Source organism: Ceratotherium simum, chromosome 2 (assembly GCF_057802395.1).
Source record: "Ceratotherium simum simum isolate JZ-2026a chromosome 2, ASM5780239v1, whole genome shotgun sequence".
In the NCBI taxonomy this organism is placed as follows: Eukaryota; Metazoa; Chordata; class Mammalia; order Perissodactyla; family Rhinocerotidae; genus Ceratotherium; species Ceratotherium simum.
Window position 1 is genome coordinate 72393855 of NC_141901.1, and position 20552 is coordinate 72414406.

Below are 20552 nucleotides of genomic sequence, written 5' to 3' on the forward strand. Positions count from 1 at the left end.
GGGGCTGCTACTTTGAGCTTCAGGAGTTGTTTTTGTTAGAGCTTTCAGAGGAAACCAGACTTCACAGAATTCCCAAGGTTTTCCTACCCTGACCAGAATTTAGTTTCCTTGGGGAGTAATTTGGTCTAATCCACGTATCAACTGGTGAGTCCCTGGAGCTCAAGGAATGATTGGTTGCACCTCTGCTACTTCCCTGGTTTGTAGAAATTCAGAGGAGGGTATATTTCTGCAGATTATGAGAGCCTTAGAGTTCTCATGGCCCTCTTCACATCCTGGGTTTATACTTCTACACGTGATGTGTCTGAGATACACTTGATTCACTTGGATTTGAAATGTAACCAATACCATTTTGAGTTCCATAGTGCATTTGTTCATGAGAACCGTAAACATTATTAAAGCTTTTGTAGAGGAGATAGAGGAAGATTTACATCAAAGCAACTCAAACAACTTTAGCTGGCACTGTAGACATCATGGTTCATAAAAATACTTGTTGACCCATCCCTGTGGAGTTTCAATGACCTCTCAGCTTGTGCTAGCTTCCCGTCATCTTGCTCACAACTCAATCCACTTCTTTTCTTCCTTATCTTTCCCTCTCTTCCAGAAGCAAAGTAGTTCCTGCCTCTTATTCCTGTAGAGCAACTCCCCATCCTCCCCTATGCCCCAAGGCCAACACCCAAGATTAAGGGTGGGATGGGAAGGTAGGGAGAAAAAGAGAGAGAGAGAGGCAGACAGACAATGAGAGACATTTGTTCTTTTTTAATCTTTATTATCTATCCCTGAGGAGGAAAACATGCTCCAGAAGTTTTTACATATTGAATTTGCATAACTGTTAAAGATAACCAAAAAATTCTGTTTCCTTTTTTTGCCTAGTGTGGTCCCTGTACGTGGCGTATCATAGGTGCTGCTCTACCCTGTCCTGTACACACAGCAGAGGATGATAATCAGGGTGTTTATTCCCACAAAGTCTGGGTGTGGCCTCGGAATCCTCTCCAACATATGTTCCAGGCAACCCCTACCATTCGTTTTGGTAGCATGAGTTGGAATCTGTTTGCTTTTCTTGACTGTGTTTTAAAGTTCAAGTTGAACTTGATAGTGAGGTTAATGTTCTCTTTACTAGATGCACCCATACCCCCCTACCCCCATTTTGGCCAGAAAAACATGACAATTACTTGAGTTGCATTTCATTAATACCCTTTATTGATTCTTCCTTTTATTCATTGTTTCAGAAAACTTCTTGACTGCTTACTAGATATCCAGCCCTGTGCTAGGCCCAAAGGATGCAGAAATGAGTGTAATTCGGTTTCTGCCCTTGAAGAATGTCCTGAGGATTTCACAGTGTAAGGGGGAGGGAGTAAATGACAAATACCTAAACGGATCACGACAGTGCCATGCAGAGGTAGAAACATGAGTGTGGTCTGTGGGAGCAGCGCCTAGTGCCAGCTCTGCCTGAGGGATGGGGCCAGTTTCACTGGATATTGCATTTTGAGTTGGACGCACATGTCCATCCAGGGGCTGGTGGGAGGGTGCTGCAGGCCAGAATCCTGAAAGGCCGTGGTGTGTTAGTGACATATACAGAATGATGTTCGGATGGCAGATGCTTAATACTGAAGGACAGTGGAGAGGTGCTGTCAGTGTTCTCAGACTTGCTCTCAGCAGCGGCCTCCTGTGGGTTGCAGCAGTGTTCCTACCCCAGAACATACCACACCCAGGGTCTCCCCTTTCCCTCCTCTCTTCTCTGTAGTGACTGAGCTTGTGGGCTACTCTGGGAAGGAAGGGCCAGGGTCCCTGGAATCCCCTTGCAACTCTCCCAGGACCCCTCTAGAGGGTCATGACCTATAGTTTCAGAAATATTCTTCTGTTTATATGAGTTCTTGTCCCTCAACCCCCAACCCAAATTTAGTTCCGAGTATTTTTCCAGGGCATTCAAAATATAGAGCAGAGAGGCAGACTTATTTCTGTATCAAATTTGAGACTTTCATTTTTGGTTTTTTTTTTTTTTTTTTCCGGTTTTGTGGTCATATTAGATTATTTTTCAGAGGCTCCCAGGGAATCCTGAATCCCGTCCTTGTTGTGGGGAAGAGGAATTAGTTTTGGATTTGACCGGCTGGGTCCCTCTCATCACATTAAGTGGTTTCATGACAAAACTGTTGAGAAAGAGCTTGATATCCTTTGCCATAGCAGTGTGAAATCTTTGACCTCAGTGCTGGTGGGACCAGGGAGGATGGTCAGTTGATTCCCGGGTGAGGGTAGAGACACTTAGGGGGTCAAGGGAGATTCCTTGAATTCAGCACCAACTGATTGATGTTTCTCTAGAAATTCAGAGAAATATAAAAATAAAATAATACGGAAAATTTTTTTAAAACTCCAAATCCACCCCTCCAAGAATGTTTTAAGGGACTCTTTTTATACTAATTCCCAAATGGCAAAAGACGAGCAATGGCAAATAAAATGTCAGCTGTAGGGGTTCCTCAGACTGGAATACACTTTAAAACACTGTAGCAGCAGCTTAACTAACTACCGTTCCCCACTCCCAGCAATTGGTTGCACATTTCAGATGCATCTTGGGTCAGATTTGAGTTCCTAAAAACCATATTGCCCAAATGTAAGTAAAATTGGAGTTCAGCTGTGGTACCCTAATGTCTTGTAATAGGTTCATGTCTCACTGTCTGTTTTTGTAAATTATGGGTGCTACGAGACCCAGATTCAGGATGTTTTCAGTTACTACCAACACTGTTGCTAAGTGAATATCTCCTTACCTCTGAAGAAGGGATAGATGATGGCTATATACAGACCAGGGTGTGATTTTATGGGTCTTAGTTATAGACTCACTGCTGGAGTTCTTATCTGTCTTTGTGTAAACTGATTATTGGATCATCCATTTCAGAGCATTATTTGGTCTGGATTTAGAGAACAGGAGTCTCTTTGGTAATGTTTGGGATGACTTCATTGTTTCATGGATCCATAAGGGCTGTCAAAAGAATCAGAAATGTTGAAATGGAACCTCATTGACATGTTAGCAAAATTGGACAGCTGTTAGACTCTCATATCAGTTGTTTCGCTTGCTTTGATTTTGTTTGTTTTAACAACCTCCAGGAGTAGGGGGTCTAACTAAAGGCATTTTTCAAGTCACTATGGTAGAAGTATCTTGCATCTCTACTATGAATCCTGGGGAATTCGGAACAATTTTCATATGGCATCTTTCCATCAAGAGAGTAGGGTTTTTTTTTCTTTCCTGTAAGAAAGTACATAATTCATTTATATACAGTGGTATACAGAGTTTGATGCAATGTATGTTTTTGCTTATCAAAGATAATCTTTGGTGAACCGAGAGGTCTTCAGCCTAACAAGGTCCAGAGAAAATTGTTCATGTTGTTTTCTGATGATAAAATGGGCAAGGACATGCCTCCTAAATGGGAGATAGAAAGGTTGTCTCTCCCTCTTGGAGGTTTTATGCTCCTTAGTCTTGGCCTTGACTTTGTCAAAATTGTGTTCAGATTTCCAGAGAAGTACTCAGAAAAGATTTACTTTGAATTTCTTTATAAAATAGGAGAAATACATTAATTACATCTAGTAGATAGTTGAAGTGCATAGATAAGCTCAGAAGACCTAGTATAAATAGATGCCGTAGAGCCGATTAGACCAATCAGCTTTCCTCTCTTTAGGGGAGGGATCAGCAGTGTATGAGGGACAGTGTCTACATGTGGGATGTGACAGATCAAATTTACTTACATTTTCTCATGCCATTAGGAAGACCAAACATTCAGCACTGTTGAGACAAACATGATTAGAGCAGGAACTCTTGGACTAGGCTTTATGGACCACTATGTGGATGGTTTCAAGAGGTCACTGAGACCCCAGAAACTGCATGTGAAAGTTTTTTAGTTCTGAGTTGTCATCTGTTCTTTCCTTGAAAGGATGACATCTTAAGACCAGAGGTGTAGTCTCTAGTTTAATTAGATGGAGTCATTTTGTTTCCATTAGAATTTTCCTGCTCTTCTACAATGGATTCCTTAACCTAGGTTAATAGGTACTTAACCTGGGGTTATGGGCCCTGCAATGGATATATTTCCCTGACGTTGTCTGCGAAGTTTTGTGTGCATATGGGTTTTTTTTTTCTTGTGGGGAGAAGGTTCATTATTGCATTAAGTTCTCAAATCTCTATGATTTGAGATTAAGATTAAGAAAGAAGCCACTAATTTAGAGACCAGTCATTGTTCCCTCATTTGGTATGCATCCCCTTTAAGCCCCATTAGTCTTCACAGTCACATGGGCCCTAGGTTCAGTTCGTTATGCTTATGAAGTGCATGGACTAAGTGATGACCCTTATTTTTATGTAAATTTGACGTAGGATTGAGAGTCAACTCTGTAAACTATTGTTTGGATTTCCAAACTGGAAATTATTGGATACCATTTGTATCATTTCTCCATGGGCTATTCTTTGCTGCTGTCTGTCTCAGCTCTGGTCTTTAGACCATGATCGCTGGACAATCCACCCATGAAAAGCTTCAGCAGGTTGTCTTTATCTTTGTAACTGTAGTCTATCCTGAGCTATAATTGGTTCTAAAGAGGATTTTCTTTTCCTTTTCTTTTCTTTTTTTCAGCCTGAGAGAAATTAGGCACCTTAGCCAGGAATTCTTTAAGAGATATTCCGGGTATGTTCTCCCCACGTTTCCGGGAGCTTTTATACCTTCATTCTTTTGTTGGTTGTTTTTGGTTGTCCTCTGTCTTCCCTTCAGCAAGATTTATACAAGTAGAGGAAGGTTGCTGAGGGATTAGGTGAGTGGGTGCTTGGGGGACTCTCTGTTCCTGCCAAATGATCTTTTTAAAAAAGTATTGAGTATTTTTTTTTTTTAATTTCCCAATCATAGTGTAAATTCCTCTTTGCAAAATGGTTTTTGGGGCTTTGCCTGGGCCCCATGTGCCAGAGTCGGGGATTCATCTTGGCCAGACACTGCCACATATCGAAGAGGCAGCCGTTTCCAGGAAAGCTCGGAGAGCTGTGGCTCCTAGAAATCTTTCCTTGATCGTATGAGCCAGGCCTCAACACTTTTGACCATCTGGAAAATTTTGGACCCGAACACCAGTATCTGTCTCATACATATTTTTCTTTTCAGTTCTTAAGGTTTCTTTTTTAATTTTTGTTCATTTGAGATACATATTTATTACTATTTTATCTACAAGCTCCAAGAAGTGTATGCTTGAGGGCTGCAAAGAAAATCATCAGAAAAAGAGTTGATGTACTCTCTGTGGATACACATTGCTGTTCTTTGTGCCCTTGTGGTGCTCAAAAAGCAGTTTTGGAATGACTAAATCTGGAAACTTTTTACTGACACGTAGTATTAGTGACAGAGTGTTTCTTTGCAATTTTCAGCTACTCTTGAACAAGTAAGGATTTCATCTCTCCTTTCTTCACTCTCCGTGGTGTTTGCTTTCTGTAGTGTGCATCTCTGTTTAGTTAATGCTGTGACCTGAATCTTGGCCCCTGCTGTGTTTCTGCAGCCTCTCTTGTTTACAGTGCGATCAGTCTGTTTATTTCTAAATGTGGACAGCATCTCCAAAATGCTGTGAGGTGGACTCCGTACAACCAAGGACATGTTATTTTGCTGTAGCTGTGCGCGGCATCACCGCTCATTAGTGCTCTGCTTTTGGTGCTACGCTTATGCCAGTAGAAAAGCAATCCTAGCTGTGTTGCAGAACCAACTCAGACAGTCTGAGTCTCCTCGTGTTTTTTTTTTTTTTTTTTTTGGTTTTCTGTAAATTAGCTAGCTAAATCCCTTGAACCTATTCATATATTCAGCCTTTTTTTTTAACCTTTTGGGTAACATAAATTGATGAATTTGCTGTGATCAATCATTTAAAAATTATTGACTCTATACTAAGCACAGACTTAAACATAAGACATATCTTTGCCTACTGAGTGTTTATGATCTATTTTGGAAAATAAGACACGCACACTCAACGGTTAAGGAACGAGATGGTATTATGTACTCTAGTGCAAATTATTCACAGAATAAAGTACTTTCGTGGCATTGAAAAGTAGAGAATTAAACATCCAGTGGGCATTTGCTGAATGCCCACCATGTGCTAAGGCATGGGTATTGAAAGTTAAGTAAAGTTTAGTGCCTTATCAATGACCTGAGAATATACTATAATAAGTGACACTGGTGTGATAGGCAAGCCCTACAATACAAGGCAGAGATACATTGAGATTAGAGTGGGCCAGCAGCCACTGGGAAGATGTAAAGCAGTCCAGCTTTGTGTGCTCTATCCCTGATGATTGTATAGACTCACGTCCTAGACCTAGACCGTTTAATCCTCGTAAGGATTATGGCTGGGATGTGCTATTATTCCCAGTGTATCATGGAGTCTGTGTCTTTCTAGCTAAAGTCCTTTTTTGTCCTTTCCCTCCCTTATCACTCGATGGTGCTCTTTGGTGAGTTCAACTTGTTTAAAAACCCGATTCTTGGGTCTTGCCTCACCCCTCTGTACGGAAAGCCGCTGTGAGACATAGTTATATGAAAGCATCTGTTCAGTATTTCTTTATCCACCCTTTTGCTTTTTCACATCCGTGTTGACTGACCTTGGCTCATGTGCTCTGGGAGGACGTTGTTGAATGCTCTGTGTCCAGCTCTCCTCACAGGTGCGTTTTGATGATGTTAGTGATGACAGTGGTAACCTACAATAGTCCTTGATCCGCTATCAAAATGGGCCATAATTTTCCTCTCCAGGCTCATGGTTTTCTTCCCTGTTTTTTCCTTTTTTGGACCGGGGCTATATACAATCAGTTATTATTCTGTGTGTTCTCTGTGCTTCATTTCTTTGGAAAACCCCTTCAAGCTAATGGCTGGGATGATGAAAGCGCTGGCAGCTCCCCTTGGCAGCCCCTCTCCCTCAGCTTTCGGCACTTTTCTTTGGCAGAACTCACTTAATTTTATAGAAGTTGGAGCTTACCTGGAAGAGAAGAAAGTCCTTTCTCTGGTGATCCAGAGGGATGACCCGCCCCCGGGGGATTCTGCACTCCAATTTTCAGCTTAGTCATTTGACTTGAAGGATGAGGCAGTCCTGAGGGAAGATAACTTTTATTCTGCCTTTGCCAGCTTAGAAAAAAATATGTTCTATTTATTTGTGTTCCACTATTACTAGGAGCTGAATCATGTTTTGGTTGAGATTGGTGTGGGTCGAACCATATGATATAGCCATCTTTGTAGTAAAAAATAGTCAAATATTGGCAACATCATCTAGTTCAACCTAATAAATCTTATCCATAGAATCTGAACTAGCTTATAGCTGGTTTCTCTTAATGGTGAGCTGTGAAAAAGTATTCCAGATGCTACACTAAGTGAATTTAAAGGAAAGCTAGTGCTAAGATTTCCCTCCTCTTTCTGTTGCTTCCTAGGTCACTCTGCACCTGAATCCCATCTCTTCAGTCCACATTCACTACAAGCCTGTTGTGTTCCTGCTCAACTCTCCACAGCCCCTGGTCTGGCATCTGAAGACAGAAAGGCTTGCGACTGGGGTCTCCAGACTTTTCTTGGTAAGTATTCGAAACCATCCCAAAGTGATCCTTAACACAAGGATATAATGACCCTAAAACTTTGGAAGGCTTTTTAAAAGGCTTATTTCGTTGAAATAATACCCAAGTCCACAGTGTGTTAAATTTGGCTTATGCTCTTAGTGATGTTGGGACGGCACAGATAAGCATTCACAGGAAACAAACACTAATCGTGTGTCTTCTTCTGTAGGTGGAGAGTCAGGTCTAGTCTGCACGTTAGAGCAGGGCCTGCAGTCATAGTCTGTGTGGCCTGAGCTTCGGTCTCAGCTCTGAGCCTCCCCTTGTGGCATCAGGAGCAATGTAAATATTGTAAGTAGCCACTAGGTGTGTGGTCTCTGACCATAAAATAAATATGCACAAACCCATCCTATTTGTATATAACACGGGCCTAATTTCTGATATGAGGATCTGTTTGTTGAGAAAGTGACACAGGGAGCTCCAAAATGAAAACATTTGTATTTTATAAAAAAGCTGGAACCCAGCTCTTATGGAAAGATCCAAATATTACCTACTATTTGTAAATCATGTCCTTTTGAGTTTGCCAGAACATTCAACTTTGCTAGTTGTGGAGAAATTGATGGGTTGTTTGGATGGAATTTTTGGGGTATGATATCATGTCTGATGATGAGCAACTCTGCACTTCACAGTGATAACTCACATTGTCTATTGCTCGAGCTGCACGCTCATGTCCTTAAAGGCAGAGTTGAGGCTTTAAACCTCTCTTGCCCACAGCATCCAGAACAAAAAGAGGCTTCAGTTAATAGTCTTCCTCTTGCATGATGAATAAACTTTGCCTAATTAATGACTCTTAATCCAAATCTGTAGTTTCTTGTCACTTAGATTTGAAGAGTTCTTTTAAATACTCAAGGTATCCAATGAATAAAGGAAGAATCCATAGTCAATACAGTTAATAAATAGATAAATAAATGAGTAAAAAGGGGAGAAAGGAAAGTTCCTCTTTATAGTAGAATGCCAATCAATAAATATAGAAGGAATGGTGGCATTTGAAAATCATCATTTTGCAGCCGTCATAGTAAAAGTTGATTAGGGAAGAGTCATCAATAGATGCTAAATCTAGTGGAGGTGGAGGGAGTTTGAGGAATGGTATATTTATGTAGTCTCAAATTACTTACTAATAACAAAAGAAAAACAGTAACTATATACAGTGGAGCTACCAATACCTTAATCAACTGATCAAAATTAACATCACCAGTGTAGTGCAGATGGATATTGTGTGCCTCCAAATGTGGTAACCTGAGAAGGAACACAGCATCACTTATGCAGTATTCTAGCCAAAAATGCTCATAACCTGAATCTAATCCTGAGGAAACATTGGACAAAACCAAATTGAGTGACATTCTGTACAATAACTGGCCTGTGCTCTTCAAAAATGTCAGTCATGAAAGACAAAGACTGAGGAGCCATTCCAGATTACAGGAGACTAAGAAGACACATGTGACCCTAAACTGTGATCCTGTTGGGTAGGGAGTGGGGCCGTTGCTATAAAGGACATTGTGGGGACAATAGACAGAATTGGAATTGAGCCGATAGATTAAATGATTGTGTCAATGTATTATTTCTTGGATTTGTAGATGTACTATATATAAGAGAATATCCTTCTTCTTAGGAAACGTAATACACTTAAGTATTAAGGGATAAAGGGCCAAATAAATCAGAAAAAATATATGATTTATAGATAAAATAATAAAGCACATGTGGCGAGATGTTAAAAACTGGTGAATCTAGTTAAAGGGTATACAAGAGTTCTTCGTCTATATTTGCAAATTTGCTGTAAATTTGAATTAATTTCAAAATAAAAATTTTTTAAACTCAGAAGTACATTTTACAAGGTTGCAGTTATTGTAACTTAAATTGTAGCCTATTCTGACAATTGAAACTCTCATGACTTCTAAATTAAAGAGGCCAAAAGTCAGAATCAGTCGTCGTTATTCCTCTTCCTAGCACATTTATTTAGTACTCAGTGCCTTCCAGGTATTGCACTCAGTGCTCCAATACTTGAGCTCATTCAGTTCTCACAATAACCCTGTGACGGTGGGGGTACTTACCTCATTTTACAGATGCATTTACAGAAGAGGAAGTAAGACTTAGGTTAAGTAGTGACCCAAATCACACTGCTAGTTACTGGCAGTGTGGGACTCAGACCCGCAGAGGACTTACCCTACAAGCTCTTATGCTAAACTGGCTCCCTTCATACTCACAGTCATTGTCAATCTCCTGTAATTAAAGGTATTTGTGATAGTGTGTCTAATGGCCGTGATCATACAGTTGTACACACATTTAGCCCTTATAGTGCAGAGCTATACCGTTCAATACTAGGCACTAGCTGTGTGTGGCTATTTAAATTTAAATTAACTAAAATCAGAAATACACTTCCTTAGGCACACTAGCCACATTTCAGGTGCTCAGCAGCTATATGAGGCTAGTGGCTACCACATTGGGCATGGAGAGGGTTATGGAGAAGTTACGAGCAAAGGCTTTACCTACTCTGGTTTGAATTCAAGCAGTAACCTGGGGCAAATTATTTAATTTCTCCTAGCCTATTCCTCTTCAGTTGTAATATGGGAATAATAATAGTCCCTACATCAGGGGGTTGATATTTGATTAAATGAGATTACATGTAAAACGTTTAGTACAGGGCCTGGCACTGATAACTTCATAGACATTACCTGCCATAACATTGTTGTTCTTTATTATAAGTCATAGTAATGAACACTTTTGGAAAGGATGTTGAATTTACATTTCTAATTATGAAATTTCTATCTTGGCCAGCCCCAGACTGAAAGGAGTTCCTATTTCTCTGGGCTATAGGTCCAGAAGAAAAGTATGAGCCACATATATCACAGTTACTGGTGACTCTCTGGATTCCTTCTTCAACTTACCACTCCATGGGTTTTGAGGGAAAGTATCTTTCTCCTAGTTATTAATTTTTTGCTTTAATTTTGTTTAAGATCTGTAAGAACTGCTTTTTGGCCCTCAGTTTAAGATACACTAACAATGAAAAAAGGAGACAGTTTTAGTAAACAGTTTAACATCAACCCTATTTGGAGTTAATCCCATGTAAGGAGATTGCAGATCAAGTGATGAATCTAAAATTACCAAGACGGGGGAGGCAGCATTGGGAGAAGTCAAGGATTTAAATTCTGGAACACCTGAACTCTGCTTTGTTGTTCAGCAGGCTTTATTTAGGGAAAATGGTTTTCTCTCATCTGTACATTTCTTCATGGCCTGGGAGAGATGGTGGAACGTCTGTTGTTCATTCAGGTTCTCAGGTCAGTAGACAATGAGTGATTCAAGTTCTCTCACAAGCTGGGCAGCTCTCTCTAACAGAGAGTGTGCTGAAGAAAGCAAGGCGAGCTCTTCCCTTGCTCTCTGTAGCCTGAAATGAATTTCAGAGTCTGCTCATCCACTTGACAGCCTTTTCAGCAGGGGGATCACCTGCTAGATAGAAAACCAGTGGTGTGTTCTGTTTATCCTTTTATTATAGTTAAGAGTTAAAGTTTGGGGATAAGATAACCAGATTATTTTACGTAAGGTGTTTCATCTAAACCCTTTAGAAGGCCTATGGAATCTTTGGAAACAGGCCTAGCTGTTTCTATCAGTGTCTTCTCCAAGGTTACCCAGATAGCTAGAGGAGCTGAGGAGAGAGGGTGGGTCTCTTGACTCTCAGTCTAAGATGCATGTGTCCTTGCTTCCTCCCTGATATGCTTCTGAAGGATTTGCTTGACTGTCTTAAAGCTGTCTTTACTTTCTAGGTGGAGGTTTAATACTTTAACAGTTTTTTTTTTTTTTTTTTAAATGGGGTGGGGAGAAAAGTTCAAGTAATGGCGTCTACTCATCTATCCGGGTGACCTTTTAATTTAATTTGACGTGTCTCCATTATTATAACTGCCCAAATTAAAAAAATGAAACCTTTCATAATTAGTTAGCAGGGCCTTGTGTTACTCACAACGTCTCAGCCACCCACAAGGGTGACTAAAAACATTATACTTCAATACTGTCTAATAAAGGCATCTGGTTTTTTCTGTCAAATCATTCCAGTCCTTCTCATGATTCTACCTTGCAGGCGAGAGAGAGTGGGTCAGGCAGGGAGAGAGTGGGACTGTGTCCTCTGCAAGTGCAGTTCCTTTATCTGGTTGTTCTGCTCTAGGAAATGGGAGTGGAGTGAAGATGATTGTTTTAGGCTGAGTATCAAGTAGTGGACCTTTGAATACGAGTCACAAACATGCACACATGCACACACAACGGAGCTGTCCCAGCTTTATAGTTTTTCTCTTGAGTGTTTGGAATATTGGGTAGGTTAGAGTTGTCCCTCAGTGCAATCAGAAATAAAAATAATCCTACCCTTTCAGTCTATCCTGTTGAAACTCCAAGTAAAACTCTCATAGAAGAATCATCTAAGCTTATTTTTTTATTTATGTAATTATTTCCACACTGAAGAAAAAGTAAGGTAGTTCAACTGGGCAATAGATATCTGAACTTTCAACCTGAGTTTGCTAAAAATGTTTGGGAAGAGCCACAATACTAAATTGTCTTTTCAATTTGAATAGACATTTCTCCAAAGGAGAAACACACATGGCCAATAAGCTCACTAAAAGATGCTCAATATCATTAGTCATTAGGAAAATGCAAATTTAAAAGCACAATGAGATGCCACTTCATACCCACTAGGATGGCTATAATAAAAAGATATAATAACAGGCATTGTTGAGGATGTAGGGAAATTGGAACCCTTATACATTGCTAGTGGGAATGTAAAATGGTGCTTTGGAAAACAATTGGGCAAAACACATGCCCACAGAAAAACTTGTCCCCAAATGTTCATAGCTGCATTATTCATAATAACCAAAAAGTGCAAAAAAACCAGATGTCCGTCAACTGATGAATGGATTAAAAAAATGGATTAAAAAAAAAACTGGTATATCCATGTAATGGAATATTATTTGGCCATTAAAAGGAATGGAGTACTGATACATACTACAATATGGAAGAACTTTGAAAACATTATGATAAGTGAAAGAAGCCAGACACAAAAGGCCACATATTGTATGATTCCATTTATATGAAATGTCCAAAACAGGCAAATCCATGGAGACAGAAAGTAGATCACTAGTTGCCAAGGGCTGGTGGGAGGGGAGAATGGGGAATGACTGCTAATGGTATGAAGTTGCTTTTGGGGGTGATAAAAATGTTCTAGAATTAGATAGTGGTGAATATACCACAATTGTGAATATACTAAAAAACACTGAATTGTACAGTTTAAAAGGGTGACTATTAAGATATTTTAATAAAGTGAATTATAAGGGTGAATTATAATTATATTTATATTATAAGAATGGTGAATTATATCTCAATAAGGCTATTACAAAAAAACTTGCCACAGTGCTCTTTTTAAAAATGATGGTGTAAAATCAATGAACTAGATTTAAAGATGTATCTTTTTACTTTATTCCATGTGCCTGTCTGATTTTTGTTTTTTAATCTTGCTTTATTTGTATTCCAAACCTGAGCACTTTCTTCTGCAAGGTCTGCAGACTTGGAGCTCTGGGACAAGCAGAAATTCTCAAGATGAGACCTTAATGCCTGGCTTCTAATAATATAAAACGTGTGGTCCAGAGGCCTTGGCCATCCTTTTTATGTCAGGTTTAGTTGCTTTGCATGCTCATAAGGAAAGAAGGTATCTAAGATTAGGAAAGTCTCAAGAAATAAGTAACCACTTCCTCCAAACTCATTTGCTCTTGGGATTACTGTACTGTGATTATATTTTCCAGTGATAATTATCATTTAAATCAGGAAAGAAATGTATGTAATTGTGTGCATGTTTGAGTGGAGGTGTGGAGTAGAGGGGATATTGGTGTCTGAGGTAGGGTTTCCAGAGTTAACAAAGATACAGGATGCCCAGTTAAATTTGAATTTCAGAAAACAACAAATAAATTTTTTGGTATGCCGATATTTGGGACATACTTATACTAAAAAATTATTCATTATTTATCTGAAATTCAAATTTAACTGAGTGTCCTGTATTTTGTCTGGCAAGTCTACTTAGAAGTAACTCAGGTTTTTGTTTCTAGTTAATGCTCTGACCTGGGTGTCAGGAGGCCTGAGTACTAGTCTTGGCTCTGCCACTAGCTAGTTATACATCATTGGACAAAATCACTTAACTACTCGGGCCTCAGTTTCCTCATCTCTAAAATGAGGGGGTTGTACTAGGCCATCTCTAAAGTTCCTCCTAGCTTTCAAACTCTCTGATTCTTTGATAATACAACTGCTAAATGTTATATCCCAATTTAATTGGAAACAGAAAATAGTAATCTGAACATTGCCTCTTCAGCAAATCCAAGTAAATATGCGGCCAGGGCAGTTGAAATAAATGAGAGAAACCAAACTCTATGCTATTGGCTTTGGATTAAAAACAAATCAAAATTTAATCCTAATGAAAAATGTAAATTAATACCAGGAACATGCTTAATATTTAAAACCTAGTTTTGTGTTTCTGAGAAGGGGGGAGGGGTGGTTGAAGAAGCTGGAGTTGCCAAAATCTGGTTTATTCCTTTTACTTGGGGGAAAAAAATGGTCCAAATATTTTGGGCCTTGGCCACCAAACCACAGGCAGTTCTCTGGTCTGCACTGCAGCTTGGATGACTGACAAGGCTCAGTGAAAAACAAGTGCTATTTGTTTTCCTGTGCCCAGTATTTAACTGGAAATCAGAAGGCAAAATTTCCAATCAGTTGTTAAATAGCCCCAGATGTGTGCTCAGTCCTGCTCTAGGAGGGGACATGCACAGCCTGTACCACGGCGTGTTTGGTCATTCCTTTTCATGACTGCACGTGGTGTGTAACTGAGAGTTGTAGTGTCCAAAAATGCCCTATGAATAACTCAGACATGCAGGTTTGCTTGTGAAGGAGGGAACTTTTAAAAAATCTCTGTGTTCACTACTACGTTGCATTTAAAAATCTGAAAGTGATGTTTTTCTTTTCTAATTTCTTTCGTTCCCTTGTTTGGCAGTTTTCTCCATGTTTAGGAAAACATGACATTAGCATACCTGGTATGATGGTTTATGTATCTACTTGTTCATTCATCCAACACCCAGTTGTTAGTGCCTGCAGGATGCTGGGAACTGGGCTGCGTTGGGGGATCCAGAGAGATGTGGAGCGGGTTGCCTGCCCTCAAGGAGCTTCCCATTATGTGGGAGAGATGGTTAAGAGATCGAGAATTGCAGTTCAGTGTAATAAGTACCATGGTTGGATCCTGAAAATTAGAGAAAATAAGAATCTTCTTCCAAATGCAGTTAAGGCAGCTCCCTCGGTGGGGCTGACTGAGTTGCAGCATGTGGCAGATGGGTCAGGGTTGTGGACACAAACACAGCTTTTTGCTCAACCAGAAGTGTCACCCCTATAAACTAGGGGTCTGGACATACCATTTTAGATTTTCCAGTGAGGTCTTTCCCCAAATAAATTCTCTCTTAAAGGCAGATTAAATAACTAAATGTTTCAAGATTGGTTCTTTTTTTTCTTTTTCTTAAATGTCTCTTGTGGAATGACTCACTGTGTCCTGTGGGATATTCTAAGTGGTTGTGTACCATGCATTTTTGTTCCAGAGGCTGCTTATCTATTGGTTTTGTGGCTTGTCCATAAGAGCCCTAATTATAAGGGGCTTGATCCTCTCATGAACTAGGGTCAGTCAACTACCATATTTCCTAGGAAGGAGTTGCTGGCCCTTTTGTGGTGAGAGAGCTCTTCCTAAATGTCACTGTGGCAATTAGAGCATTGGAAAGAGTCCATTTTCAGCTGGTAATCTTGGTCCAGAAAGAGTTTTTGAAAGACTTCCTAGGATTTATCCTAACTCGCTGGGTTAAGGTGGTGAATGTTGCCAGTGAGTGGCCCCTTGGCCGTATGAGGTTTGCCTGGGTGTATTCTTCCTGATCAAGACATCCTGTCCGGGAGGGTTCATGAAAGCGTAGACTTTTCCTGGCTCCTTTGGACTTGCTGTGTCATGTCTGTGTGCAGGCATGGGCCCCAGCCCTGTAAAGGCTTTGCTTTCATTCAACAAATTAGGTTAAAATAAACTCGCTTTCACTGAGGGGGGAAGGTTGGTGTTTTTTCGTGTAGAATTCCATGACGTCCTTCAAGGCTTTACTCTCTAAGGCTAATCTGGTAATCTGATGAATCTGCCCTTTCTAAGCATTGGGCAATTGTATCAAATATTACATCTCAGATGCCCTTGGTTAACGTGTTGGGCAGCCTCCAGAGGGCTGTTTGGTAGAAAAAATAAGTGTTTTGTTGCAGGAGGTTGCAGAATATTTTTTCGTGTCATGGGAGGGGGAAAAATTTGTTTCCTGGGAAATTCCAGTGAGGCTGACTTGAAAGCTTGTGGCTGTGCGTTGGTCCTCTCATAAATTGAAGACAGTGAGGCCCTTGGTAAGTACCCCACAGGTGGCCTATATTCCTCATCTCTGAAAAGGACCACAGGATGGTCCTAACTCCTTCCTTGGCACAGAGTCATTGGGTTTATTTGAGGCAACCCAGTTCTGCCATTCAAAGCCTCAATCAGCTAACTCCCTGGCTTGGAAGCTGATTTCTTCAGAGGAGGAAGGGGTCCCTTTAGCCTTTTTTGTTTCCTGGTCCAGGGTAGAATTTGTATCCCAAGGTCTGCTTTTGCTCGTGGTTCTAATACCCTATCCCCAGATGACCTGGGGTCTTTGTTGCGTGCTTGGGCTCTTAATGCCACTGGGCTGGGGAGTCATCATTGGTCTGCTCTTGCCTTGTCCCGTTTGGGTGGTGAATGACACAGCTGTGATACTAGGACCCAGGGTGTACCTGGAAGTCAGGCGCTAATTCATCTGCCACCTCTGGCAAAAGCCTACAGTGGGCACTGCCCATTTGATCTCGAGCCCTTCCGTCTTTAACACAGTGAGCCTGTTCTGGAGATTCTATAGTTTCTTGGTGGTGCAGGCTGCTGAGTGATATTCAGAGCTGCTGTTTGGAGCCAACACTGCTCCAATCCTTGAAAACTTGGTTTGTATATCCTTTCCTAGCAGTTTGGACAAGAAGGCTATGGTCCCATCACTGTGAGGAATCAATCATGGCCTGTCAACCTCAAGATCTGTCAGACAACCCTTGTGTCCTGTTGTGAGGATATGTACACAGGTATGTGTATATTTAACAAACACAGCACGCGCCATGTGCTGGGCACCCTTCTAAGCACTATATATATATATTACCTTGTTTAATGTTCATAACAAGACTATGAAGTAAATACTGTTATTATCCTCATTTTAAGGTGAGGAAACTGAAGCAAAGAGATGTTAAGTTAACTGGTCACATAGCGAGTAAGTGGTGGCTGTAACCCATGTAGAGTGCTTACAGTTGTGCCTGGCACATAATAACTGCTCATAAATGTTAGCAATAATAACAATAAATATTTTTTAATGATGAGGATTAGCAGTTTGGGCTACATTTCCCATACTTTCTCCCTTTATATCATGTATCCCAGATTCGATCCTGGGATTGAATGAAGTTGTGCTTTGAATGGGAGCAAGTAAGTGTGGCCAGGGATATTGGATTTTAATTATCCACTGTCATCTGGCCCAGGGTTCTCCTTTTGCAGAGGAAGATACTGAGGTTAAATGGCTTTCCCTGAGATTTAGATTTGAGAGGTGGTCCTGATCACACCTGACTATATATAACAGTAGTATTCCTAGACATCATGTGAAGCTTCTGAGGTAGTGTCAGCAGTTACCCTACTACTGGCTGGAAGTTAGCCAGGGTGGCTGCCACCTTAAAAATAGCATTCTAAAAGTGACTAACCCCCACGGGTGTTTTGAGCTTGTTTTTCCCTGATTTTTTTTCCCCTGTGCTTGGAGCCTTACCATTACCCTTCAGTCACAGATAGTGTAAGGAAGGTAGTTGGGTGACCCCCTGAAGGACGTACGTAATCCAGGTGCCCCACACTTTCCAGAAGGGTAAATGGAGACCTCACTGGGGATGGTCACACCACCTGACTCAAGGGTGTGACTGTGATGTCAATAGGAACGCTGGTCTGCAACCTGGAGCCACTAATGACTGTCCCAAAGCCAGGGCTTCAGAGTTGAACTTGTAGAGTTAAATTGGGGCATTGCTCACCTGACCCAGTGAGGAGCTGGTGTGGAATTGCCCATCTGGTCTCATTTCAGCCAGTGTATTGTGACTGGCTTGTTTCAGTGCTGACATCTAGGTCATGCCAGTAGTTCACTCAGGTAAGGGCTTTAAAACGGCTTCTTGACCCCTGTCCCAACATCATTGTTCCTCTGGGCTCCCCTGGTTGGCCTGACTCTGGATCAGCTCCTCCAGGATGCTCTGCTTAGTATCTGCACCTGTCCTTAGACCTCTGGGATCATTTATTTCTTCATCAACGTTAAACATGTTCAGTGTAGCCTTCTTTGCTTTGGCATAAGAGATTGCCTTGGCTGTCTTCAGAGACTGTTAACTGTAGACTGGAAAATGAGGGTGAACACCAGAATATGGTCTGCCTGTGGCTGAGAGCTAACCTTAGGGAGTTCAAGAGGAGTCCAGCCATTTTTGGAGCTGAAGGCCCACCTCCATCGCCCGCCCCCCCCCCCCCCCGCCAAGAAAATCTCCTTTAGAACCTTTTTTCCCCAAACTGTTTTTAGGTCTGCGGTTGCTGAGCCAGAATATGCAGCTCCATTCCTCTTGGGGCTCGCGTCAGCCATTCACAGAAGCTGTGTCAGTCAGGGGTTATCCAGAGACAGAGAACCAGTAGGGGATATATATGAAGAGATTTATTGCAAGGAATTGGCTTACGCCATTGTGGGGACAGGCAAGGCAAGTCAGAAATCCGCAGGGCTGGCGGTCAGGAAGGGCACCTGTCCACAGGTGGGATTTCTTCTTCCTTGGGGAAGCCTCAGCTCTGCTCTTAGGCCTTTCAACTGGTTAAATCAGACCCACACAGATTACATAGGATAATCTCCCTTACTTAGAGCCACCTGATGATGGACTTTAATTGCATCTACAAGGTACCTTCACAGCAACACCTAGATTAGTGTTTGATTAAATAATTGGAGATGAGAGCCAAGCCAAGTTGACATATTAAAACTGACCATCACAGAAGCATTTACATCTTAAATTTATACAGCCAATATTCTTGCCATGCTGTATCTACTATAGTTTCTATTCAATCAGTTTCAGATCCTTTGGCAGTTGTTGTTGTTGTTGTTTATTATAACGGATCTCTCTTCTTCCAGCCAAGCAGTTATTTTGTTTCCATAACAGTCATTACTATTTCTCTCTGCCGTTTCCATTCCCTTCTCCTCTACTGTCACCAGCACAGCTCCTCAGGCCACTGGGGAAGGGGAGAAAGAGAAGGAAGCAACCCACTGGGGAGCATCTCTGTGCAACAGGCAGGAAGGGCATAACCGCCGGCGTTGTCTTACTTCTGTCCCTTTCCGCTCTCTTAAAAGCCTGGGTTTGTGTTGCACCGTTTTTGGAGTCCAACAGATACAGTTTGAATCTGCACTTGTCCTTTGCTAAAACTACCTAATCTGGGGCTTTACCCAACCGCTCAGAGCCCCAGTTTTTTCGCTCGTCAGATGTGAGGATTCAGAATCTAGAAAACTGTACTTAGTAAGTGATCAGTAAGAGCTTTATGGTTATTATGTCCCAGTGTTCTATTAGCAGGAGGGCGACGGAGGCTCTGTCTGCCCTGCTCTACTGATTTCTTGAGCTTGGTAGCTGACTACTCCGTGGTGGTGGAGGAGAAAGCTCTAGAGTCAGAAACGAGGTCTTTGGTCCTATTGTCAGCCCTGCTTTCTACCAGCTCTGTGCCTTGGGCTGATCCTTTAGCTTCTCTGAGCCTCAATTTCCTTGTCTGTAAAATGGACCTAGATTCTCAGTCTTGACGAAGAGGAACTCGTAAAGAGAATTCTGGGAAACTGTTTGGAGCCAAGTGTTTGTAAAATTCAGTTTGTGCCCTTGAACCTGGGTTGGCAGATTGGATGTAACATAAAAGAAAAATAAAAGAAAGAATCCGCCCCAGGGGCTGGCCCAGGAGCATAGTGGTTAAGTTCATGCGCTCCGCTTCAGTGGCCCGGGGGTAGCAAGTTCAGATCCCAGGCGCAGACCTACGCGCTGTTCATCAAGCCATGCTATCCCATATATAAAATAGAGGCAGATGGGCACAGATGTTGGCTCAGGGCCAATCTTCCTCAGCCAAAAAAAAAAAAAATGCTCCCCAGTGAGAGATTTCCCAGAAGCACATTTGGAGGGCAACAGTAGATTGAGGATTGTGGCAAGTAATAGTAATGATGCCAACATTTTTTTTCTCATTGAAAAACACCCTGTAGAAGGCAAATGTACTTTAAATTTTGGGTCAAGCCTCCTCCTAACATCATGGTAACACTGGAGTATGAGAAAGGGTAGATTTAGGAGTCTGGAGAGATCATAAGGCCATCGAAGATCCCTGTGTGGCGTGGGACTCTGCTTTGGAAAACTCTACATTATATAGCAGCTCACACTTCATTAATTTGGTAACCTGTGGGAACTGAGTCCGTCTTTCAGATGAAGTGAGCTATTTTGCTTCTCTTTGTATATACACATATTCACATATACTATTGTTTTGCGTAACGTTTCCGTGGGAGATTAGAGTATTGCTTTTGCACTGGCTCACGTTCAAGTTTGTGCATGTTTATATTCAGAGGGCAGCATCTCCGAGCTTTCCTCTTGGACATGTGTAAACATGTAGGGCATTCAGAACAGAGGGCAGTTTCAATCCTTTAGTTTGAAATAAATTCCTTCAGCAGAAGTAAAAATTAAAAGCAGAGGATAATCGTAATGAATACTTTGAGAGAAATTGTTGAATATGTTTTAAGTCATTTTATTGGAAGAACGTAATCTGGCTGTGGACACAAAATAAAAACATCCAAGAATTTTTATGCATGGATTTGTGTTTCTTAAACACGCGATTGGCAGATACCATAATCACAAGGCT

At 41.2% G+C, this 20552-nt stretch overlaps 1 protein-coding gene across 3 annotated transcripts in view; it reads left to right on the forward strand.

Moving 5' to 3' along the window:
* TGFBR3 (transforming growth factor beta receptor 3) overlaps positions 1-20552 on the forward strand; it is a 185763-nt gene that overhangs the window by 104303 nt on the left and 60908 nt on the right. For all 3 annotated transcript variants that reach the window (XM_087447604.1, XM_087447614.1, XM_087447607.1), the window contains exon 4: positions 7397-7534. In XM_087447604.1, the coding sequence (XP_087303730.1) occupies positions 7397-7534 (138 nt within the window). The remainder of the gene's footprint in view (positions 1-7396; positions 7535-20552) is intronic.